At 39.4% G+C, this 9,923-nt stretch overlaps 1 protein-coding gene across 1 annotated transcript; it reads right to left on the bottom strand.

Moving 5' to 3' along the window:
- Positions 1-347: 347 nt before the first annotated feature.
- On the bottom strand, positions 348-5,350 carry LOC120053680 (5-hydroxytryptamine receptor 3A-like). The gene is made up of 6 exons (XM_039000857.1): positions 5,159-5,350; positions 2,213-2,411; positions 1,737-1,909; positions 1,290-1,500; positions 907-1,110; positions 348-640 (listed from the first exon to the last, which is right to left on the bottom strand). Exons 1-6 carry the CDS (start codon positions 5,348-5,350, stop codon positions 348-350), a joined length of 1,272 nt encoding a protein of 423 aa, XP_038856785.1.
- Positions 5,351-9,923: the final 4,573 nt, after the last annotated feature.

The raw sequence follows: 9,923 nt of genomic DNA, 5'->3' as shown, positions 1-9,923 counted from the left end.
TGGTTTTCGTGACAGTATGTTTATTTGACAAATAAAAATATATTTCCTCTAATATAGTAATATATAAGTCAACATACCTACTCAGTGCAGCCAGAAGATCAAACAAACAATTGTTAAAGTTATGGTAATTTTAAGGTAATTGTTTTTAAATCTAAACAGCAGTTGACAACATGGTAGACTCTTAAGTCTTGTACGCGGTGGTGTAGTGGAGGGTAAGCACTATTTCCACACATTTTGTATTTTACACAAATATTTAGCCACCTATCATGGAAAAATGCTAAGAACATATAGGGAGCGTTACTTTATTCACAACGATTGGCGTTTAACCACCTATTTTATTTATTACATCACTGGTTGTACGAATTACTCCAGATGCTGAGGATGACGATGAAGCTGAAGGTGATGAAGATGCAGTAGACGCCAAACAGCAGCCGGTCGAGGATGTAGCCCACCTGCATCCAGTCCTGGGAGATCTGGTTCCCGTCCACATGCTGGGCCACCTGGATGCGGATGGACTGCAGCTCATTGCCCAGCTTCCTCAGCTCCGCCAGGGCTGAATCGCCTGCCTCTGCCCACATCTCACCTTGTTCTGCTGTTTGAACCTGCCTCTCCACCGACACTAGAGGGCAGACTTTCACGTCTGTTTGTTAGAGAAAAGAGGGAAGGAAGGGAGAAAGGTGAAATTATGAATATACCTCCTAAAGACAGAAATTATTGATTGTTTAAGGTCAGACCTAGTCAAGTGTCTGGAAAAATGTATCAGAGTGATTCCTGCAATTATGTTACTGTTCAGGCCTGTTATTGAATGCTTCACTATATTGCTTTGGGTTGGACAAGACATGTATCTGCTAATTGAATGAAAGTCTGTGTAATTGTAAATCCCTGGAAGGATCAGATCAGGGGTACCTCCTGCAACTGGATTGAGGATGATCTTGTCCTCTCTTGATTTCTGAGGCATCCAGACGAGGGTGCCCATGAAGCGCAGAACGAGCACTCGGACCCAGCCAGGCACTGGGTGGAAGTTACTGGAGCCGACCAGGAGGTTGGTGATGAGAATAGTTTCCAACAGGCTGGCCACCATCAGAGCCAAGCAGATGGCGAAAAACACATCTGCATGGGCGGCAGGAGGAAAAGGGAGGTGAAGAGAGGAAAATATTCAGCAACTCTTAGGAGGACAAAGGAAGTGGACTTCAAAATGATATTTGACCTAACCAGCTAATCCAATAACACAAAGTAAACATTTACCTCTACAAATATGGTGTTCCCAGTACACATGTTTTCATACTCACTTATCAGTGGAATGGTGCTTCCTGTGACTGGCAGCAGGTTATTTATGATGAGCAGGAAGACCGAGTAGCCCAAAATAAGGGTCATCTTGAAGGAGGAGCGGTCCACATTCTGGGGAGGCAGCAGGAAGCTGAAGAGATCCACAGTGATGAGGAAGCAGCTGGGGATCAGGAGGTTCACCACGTAGAGGGTTGCTCTGCGCCTCAGGATAATCTACAGTTTAGAGACACAACGGTGAATGACAACCTTCAAGGGTGATCTGGCTTGGTGCAGTCGTATCCCATATCAGACAAGACAAAGCCATAATTATCTGGGTTAGCATCCTATGTGTGAAACAGGAAGTACTCTCTGAAACAAAAGTAATGCTAGAAATATAGAGAACTCAACGTTCAGTACTAGTAGAGCTAAACTAATGGCGTCTGAGTAATTGCAGTTCTTTGGGTTCTTACAAAGAAGCAGAGCTCATCATAGGAGTTGCTTTCTCCCTGATCAAATGATGATAACTTGAGCTTGCTGTATTTGATGTCCATCAGCTCCCACTCCCCTTCGGTGGCCAACACGCTAATGGAGCGTTTCAGGATGTCCTCCACCTTCTTCCCTAAGACAATCCTTATGTCCGACACTGCAGGGGAGATAAAGGAATGGGTCATCCTGGGATGAATGGGCTGAACCTATATGGAAGCAGAACATGATCTGTACTGAGGGGATGGTAAACTTGGGCCTAACACCAAACAGATCCCTTGGTTGACACCGAATAATATATCAAAAACGTCAATGGACTCAGTGGACAACCCTGTTTCATACCTATCATTTCAGATCACAAGAGAGAGTCAGGATGTTTTTTGGGGAGAGAAGGAGCGATGGGTTTGGCATCGGACCCTTATTTTCAAGTTAGTCCTAAAGCGTGGTTGCATTGACGTCTTACCGCGGTGGATGTAGGATCTGAAGGTGAAGGTGCAGTTCTGGACGTCAAAGGGGAAGGCGTAGATCTCCAGGTTACAGGAGCTAACCACTCTGACAGGGTTGGCGTCTCGCACTATACCAGTGTGCTTAATGTACACATAAGGGACGATGGGAGCTCTGTTTTCATCCATACTGTAAGACAGGATGAAATATGGGGACGACTTCAAACCATGGGCATGATATAAATCACGTTTTATATTTCTTAATCTTGACTGAAGTAGTCACTGGTGCAATAAAAAGGGACAGAATTAAAGTTTTTTTTTTTTTTTTTTTGGGGGTGGATCAGCTTAATATTGCGGAAAGAATGTTGCTTCCAATGTAATTGTCTGCATCATTTCCAATCCCCCATATTTTTTTGGGTAAATATATATATCCATTCACGTATGCATACATATACACATATATACATACACATACCTACATAGACATACATACTTTTTTAAAGAGTATACCTTTATTATTATTCCCCGCAAACCCTACCACCGATCCCCCAATTGGAGTAAACTGATAAACATTTCTGTTTTTACCTTCAATTTATACATCTTATACACATTTTACAGACACAGTCTACTTTATAATAGTTCTCTCTTGTTTGTTCTTAGTCCTTCCTCTATTTCTGTTGTCCATCCAGTTTGATTTCCACTTGTAACTGTGCTATTTCACAATAGCTCCGCACCTATACACATTTCACAGATCCCGTATGCCCTACATTGTTTATCTTGTTATTAGTCCCACCCTTCAGCTCCACTCAACCTTTCCCATCTATCTTCCAACATCATCCATTTCGGATTTTTATTTGCCATATATTTTTCAACTGTGCTGTGATGCTTCACAAAAGATTTGAATCTTCCTATTCTCATAGCTTCCACGGATTGTAAATTAAAAATAAACATTTTTGCTAAAATAATTATTATATTATTGATTGATTGACTATGGCTTTTCAAATCCCCCAGTATTGCTATCTGTAGCGTTAGTTCTACGCAAATGTTGCAATTCTTCAACCATTCCTGGACCTGTGACCAAAAACGAGCTACAGAATTAAAGTGTTTGTTAAGACTCCTCTGCCGGAGTCTAATTAGCACAATAGAAACATCCCTATCAAGATCTGTCTGTTTAAGCTATGGATTTGTATGGCCTGTGTCTCAATCCACCACTTCTGCCAATGACGGCCTTCCGCACCTGCGGTGGAAGGTGGCTGAGCTACAGTTGTGTTTGTCAGACCTTTAGACATCCCGAAAATTGGTCTTCTCTCGAAAACGTCTGTAGAGTCCAAACAAACTAATATGACTCTCTCAAATACGATGGTGTTCTCCATTTTGCTCTACGACCCCCATAAACGTCACAAGACTTGTTTGAAGTAGTTTCCGCAGATCTCCCAACTTCATTCCTAACTACACCTCTGAAATTTGTTTACATCCCTGTAAGTGAGCCTTTATCCTTTGACAAGGTAATCCATCCACCTGACAGGTGTGGAATATCAAGAAGCTGTTTAAAGAGCATGATTATTACACAGGGACAATTAAAGGCCACTCTAAAATGTGCAGTTTTGTCACACAAAACAATGCCACAGATGTCTCGAGTTTTGAGGGAGCATGCAATTCTGTGTTAATTTCTCTACCATAAGCTGCCTCCAACGTCATTTTAGAGAATTTGGCAGTACAACCGGCCACACAAGCACAGAACATGTGTATGGCGTTGTGAGGGCTAGTGGTTTCCTGATGTCAACATTGTGAACATTGTGAACAGAGCTCCCCATGGTGATAGTGCGGTTATGGTATGCTCAGGCATAAGCTACGGACAATGAACACAATTTAATTTGATCAATTGTCAATTTGTATGCACAAAAAGTACCGCAACGACATCCTGAGGCACATTGTGAGGCCCATTTTTAATCCATAGATTAGGGTCTAATGAATTTATTTCAATTGACTGATTTCCTCATATGAACTGTAACTCAGTAAAATCATTGAAATTGTTGCATGTTGCCTTTATATTGTTGTTCAGTGTATATTGAATCAGTTTTAGTGCCAAAAAAAAGAGTTTAAATGTGGGTCAAAAAAATGATACATTTCCTGATCTTTCGTTTATCTCTCAGATATAGGACGGACACTTTAAAACAAACTTCCTTTTCACCATTTTTTGATTGTGTTTTTCCATGTGTTAGTCTGTTATTCAATGTGTTTCTATGGGCTAATAGCAGTAAGACCAAATTCAATGTTTCATAAAAATAAAATAAGTATATCGTATCTATATAGACTATAGAGATGTTTAACTCACAATTCATTGATTACCACATCTGGTGACCAGAACCTTTCCCTGGGGAGAGAAATATTGGTAGAGCCGCATTGGACTGGGTCCCAGCTGAAAAATTCATTCTCCCATTCCTGAAACAACATATTAGCAACAATACAATATGTTTGTAAGCAGCATTCAAAATTATAATCTGATGTTTAGGATTGTTCTACAGTCAAAGATACAATATACTTTTTAGTTTTAACCAAATATATATCACTATTGCTATTCAGTACATATTGGTGAATGGATGTTGTGTGCCCTAACAAATATGTAACATGAAGTAACGTTCTGTAGGAGAATGAGAAACCAAAGTGCAATAATGACTCCCATACACTGTGTACATATATTTGCAAAAATAATTAAATAATACGTTTACCTTCACCAGCCAAATGTATGTGTTCAACAGTTGTGCTTTTTCTTCCTGAGAAGAGAATTACTTTTTGTTGTAGGATACAAAGTAAAGGCAATAAAGCCACATTTTCAATGGATCTACAAAACATGATGTGGAGGAACATTCAGAACTATATAGCACATGTCAAATACATTGATGGATTTAATGGTATGTCTCCTCAGGTGAACTAGTTGAAAGGGATGCTGTCCTACTACTCCTTACCACACCCAGGATGCCGTAGAGAGTGAAGTACATGCTGATGTTGGTGGGGGTTGAGAGGTTCATGACAGGTCGTATGGAGTACAACTTCATGACGTTCTCCAGGGCGGCCAGAAGGGATATGGTGTTGGGGTTGGTGCAGTTCACCACTATCTTACACCTCAGGCATGGCGCTGGGGAAACAATGGTAACCATGGTGCTTTATATCCAGCTTATGCAATGATCCTGTGTTCCTCAGTTAGTAGAACATGGCAGTTGCAATGCCAGGGTTGTGGGTTCAATTCCCACGGAGGACCAGGATGAGAATGTATTCACTCACTACTGTATGTTGCTCTGGATACGAGAATCTGTTTAATGAGGTCAAATATCTCAACATCTTCAGTGAAAAGTCCTTAATTTTATCAACTAATGGGGTTCTTGCGTATTGTAGATATCATTATTAGAGTCTTGTTTGAATAATGAAGACCTTGCTACTTTTTCATATGATAGTGAAATGAATTGACCGCAAACCCACAAATAAATTATGTTATGATCTTGATCGTTAAGGTATCAGATACCCCGAGTAATATCAAAAAGTGAACATAAAACTAAAGAATAAATGAAAATAAACTATTACTCAAATATAATATTTTAGGTTTACTTAAATTAGTTGACTACTTTTTCTTTCCCCGTGTACAAGCTGTACCTACCCTGTACCATCATGCAGCAGATGATGAACAGAACCTTGTGGGAACTGACCGACCATCGTTGAGACTGAAATAGTAATTTTAAAAATCACTGTTAGGGTGAAAGGTCAAACTGTATTTTAGATATACGGTCCATTGTTTAGTGTATGTTTGATAATTAACACAATGTTTATAACACCATGAATTACTTTATGAATTCACAACTTAATTTACCTCAAACGACACCGAACAAATGTTTTGAGCAATTACAGTAATGCATTGAAGCACAACACACAGACACACAACTTAAGTAACGTAAAACCCCCAATTGTCACAAAAGGCATTAGAATGAAAGATATTTACCTCCATTTTGGAAAAATCCTTGGTTGCCATCAAACAGCAAGCTGCAAGTTCTTGACCGTTTCGATCCTCTGGCTGAAGAACTGTTTAGAGCAAAGCTTTGTTTCCTAACACCCATCGATGGCACCTCTTCACCAGCTGGAACAAATTGTATATATACAGACTAATTTGCATAGTTAAAAACTTATGTTGATGTATTGTCATGTCATATCATAAGTTGCTGTTGGAGAATCCACAGAAAATCTTACAGCTCCAGACAATTTTCAACTTTGAACACAATTCTACGGACACAAAGATCTCTGATACCTTAGAAGTGACACAATGATTCAATGATATTCTTGATTGTGCAATCAAACAAGTGTTGTAGAAATGTGGTAGAAATATGCCTAGCAACAGAGAAGACCATGAGTGAGATCCATAAACCTTGGGGCAAATGAGGTGGTCAGGAGAGCAGGTGAACTCTTGTGGTACAGAGCTACTTTACCTGCAGGTGGTTGGATACAAAACAGAAGTGAGCCACAGTAAATGGCTGTGGTGGAGGGTGAAGTTGCCCATATATGCTGATCCTGAGTCAGTGTATCATTTTCCACACTAATGGTTAAGGTTAGGATTTGGGGAGGAGAAGCTGATCCTAGATCTGTACCTAGGGGACATTTCACCCCAGAGCTGTGGTGTACCAACCTATGCAACAATCGCACAAAAGTGTACCACAGCTCTGCAGACAATACACGTACTGGGCTATGGAAATGAGCTGGGGGTTCACCTCTGCACACAAAGGAAAAGGTGTCACAATGTCCCCCACATTCAGCTCTCCCACCCAAATCATTTGTTATATAACTTGTGTTATGAAATGTATGTTATGTTTATTCTCTTTCTCGTGTCTGATACAACATAGAGGCTGATAATTTAATTATAGACGGGCAATGATATGAGTCCTGGAATTAGTTCATGACTTAAGGAAAGAGGGATGGAGTGAGAGAGAAAGAGAGAGAGAGAGGGATGAGTGAGAGAGAAAGAGAGAGAGGGACGGAGAGCAATGGAAGAGGGAGATAACGAGTGAAAGAAAAAGAAAGAAAGAGAGAAATAAATAATGAGAGATAAGAGAGAGAAAGAAATAATGATAGATAAGAAAGAGAGATGGTAGGAAAGACAAGGGAAGAAGAAGCACATGCACAGGATTAAATGCTTTAGCATCAATGGTCCCTATTCAATAAGCAGTGCTGGAAAAAGTACTCATTTGTCATACTGAGTAAAAGTAAAGATTCCTTAATAGAAAATGACTCAAGTAAAATGTGGTCACCCAGTAAAATACTACTTGAGTAAAAGTTTTAAAGTATTTGTTTTTAAATATACCTAAGTATCAAAAGTACATGGAATTGCTAAAATGTAAACGTTTAAATCATTTCAAATTCCTCATATTAAGCAAACCGGACGGCACAATTTTCTTGTTTTTATTTATTTACGGATAGCCAGGGGTACACAACAACACTCAGACCTAATTTACACATTAAGCATTTGTGTTTAGTGAGTCCGCCAGATCAGAGGCAGTAGGGATGATCAGGGATGTTCTCTTGATAAGTGGACCCTTTTCCTGTCGAAATGTACTTTTGGGTGTCAGGGAAGTAAAAAGCACATTATTTTCTTTAGGAATGTATTTAAATAAAAGTGAAAGTTGGCAAAAATATAAATAGTCAAATGTAGAACATACACCCCCCAAAAACTCTTAGGTAGTACTTTAAAGTATTTTTACTTAAGTACTTTACACCACTGTCAATAAGGCCAAGATTATTCATAAGTTAAGGACATTGGCAACCTCCAAAAATGACAAAACTTGTATCATGCAACATAGTATACTATATTGTGTGAAGTTGGTCAAATCTCACCATTCAGCTAATGCTGCAGGCTACGCACCTATTTGTCAAAATGGATCATTCTCAGTAATATAATAACATTCAAGTTCTCTAAAAGTCGTCATTCACGCTTGTAATAAGGTATTTTTAGAGGTACATTTTTATTTTAAAGAACAAACTAACATTGACAGATTAACACCTTTCTGTTTACAACAAAACTATGTACCATAAAACAATCCAGAAAGAACAAATGAAAAATACATTAATCACAGTGAAAGAGGAAACCAATTTTAAACAGGTTACTTTTATGCAAATGAGTTATGCAGAGCATCTAAACTGCAGTACCACTGTAGACATGGAGGAGGAGATCTACAGTACCACTGTAGACATTGAGGGAAGCTGTACTGTTAGATTTCAGTGCAGCTTTTGCCATTCTTGACCATAATCTGTTGTTAAGAAAACATACAGAACCAGTCAAAAGTTTTCTACATTGTAGAATAATAGAGAAGACATCAAAACTATGAAATAACACGTATTGAATCATGTGGGAATGATAAAAAAATATATATATATATATATATTTTATATTTTGAATTATTCAAAGTAGCCACCCTTTGCCTTGATGACAGCTTTGCACACTCTTGGTATTCTTTCAACCAGCTTCATGAGGAATGCTTTTCCAACAGTCTGGAAGGAGTTCCCACATATGCTGAGCACTTGTTGGCTTCTTTTCCTTCACGCTGCGATCCAACTCATATCAAAACATCTAAATTGGGTTGAGGTCAGGTGATTGTGAAGGCCATGTCATCTGATGCAGCACTCCATCACTCTCCTTGGTCAAATAGCCCTTACACAGCCTGGAGGTGTGTTGGGTCATTGTCCTGTTGAAAAACAAATGATAGTCCCACTAAGCGCAAACCAGATGGGATAGCGTATCGCTGCAGAATGCTATGGTAGCCATGCTGTGCCTTGAATTCTAAATAAGTCACTGACAGTGTCACCAACAAAGCAACCCCACACCATCATGCTTCACGGTGGGAACCACACATGCGAAGATCATCCGTTCACCTACTCTGCGTCTCACAAAGATACTGAGGTTGGAACTAATAATCTCAAATTTGGACTCATCAGACCAAGGACAGATTTCCACCGGTCTAATGTCCATTGATCATGTTTCTTGGCCCAAGCAAGTATCTCCTTCTAAAAGGTGTCTTTTAGTAGTTGTTTCTTTGCAGCAATACGACCATGAAGTCCTGATTTCACGCAGTCTCCTCTGAACAGTTGATGTTGAGATGTGTCTGTTACTTGAACTCTGTTAAGCATTTATTTGGGCTGCAATTTCTGAGGCTGGTAACTCTAATGAATTTATCCTCTACTGCAGAGGTAACTCTGGGTCCTCCTTCCTGTGGCGGTCTTCATGACAGCTAATTTTATCATAGCGCTTGATGGTTTTTGCGACTGCACTTGAAGAAACTTTCAAAGTTCTTGACATTTTCCAGATTGACTGAGCTTCATGTCTTAAAGAAATGATGGACTGTCGTTTCTCTTTGCATAAATCTTCTTATGGCTGCAATCCCGCTACCGGGATGATATGACAACAGACAGTGAAAGTGCAGGGCACCAAATTCAAACAACAGAAATCTGATAATTAAAATTCCTCAGACATACATGTGTCTTACATCATTTTAAAGGTCATCTTGTTGTTAATCCCACCAAAGTGTCTGATTTCAAATATGCTTTTCAGCGAAAGCACTACAAACGATTATGTTAGGTCACCACCAAACCACAATAAGTACAGCCATTTTTCCAGCGAAAAATAGCTTTCACAAAAAGCAGAAATAGAGATAAAATGAATCACTAACCTTTGATTATCTTCATCAGATGACACTCATA

Source organism: Salvelinus namaycush, chromosome 9, assembly GCF_016432855.1.
Source record: "Salvelinus namaycush isolate Seneca chromosome 9, SaNama_1.0, whole genome shotgun sequence".
Taxonomy (NCBI): domain Eukaryota; kingdom Metazoa; phylum Chordata; class Actinopteri; order Salmoniformes; family Salmonidae; genus Salvelinus; species Salvelinus namaycush.
The sequence above is the reverse complement of the archived record's forward strand: the minus strand, read 5'-3'. Positions and strand labels throughout refer to the sequence as shown.

Bases quoted from the DNA above. Each gene is read 5' to 3' on its own strand.
- LOC120053680 (XM_039000857.1), bottom strand. From the start codon at position 5,350: ATGGTTACCATTGTTTCCCCAGCGCCATGCCTGAGGTGTAAGATAGTG. The intron at 1,501-1,736 runs GTAAGAACCCAA...TCTAAACTGTAG, and splicing joins ATGATGAGCTCTGCTTCTTT to ATTATCCTGAGGCGCAGAGC. The intron at 1,111-1,289 runs GTGAGTATGAAA...CCGCCCATGCAG, and splicing joins AAGCACCATTCCACTGATAA to ATGTGTTTTTCGCCATCTGC.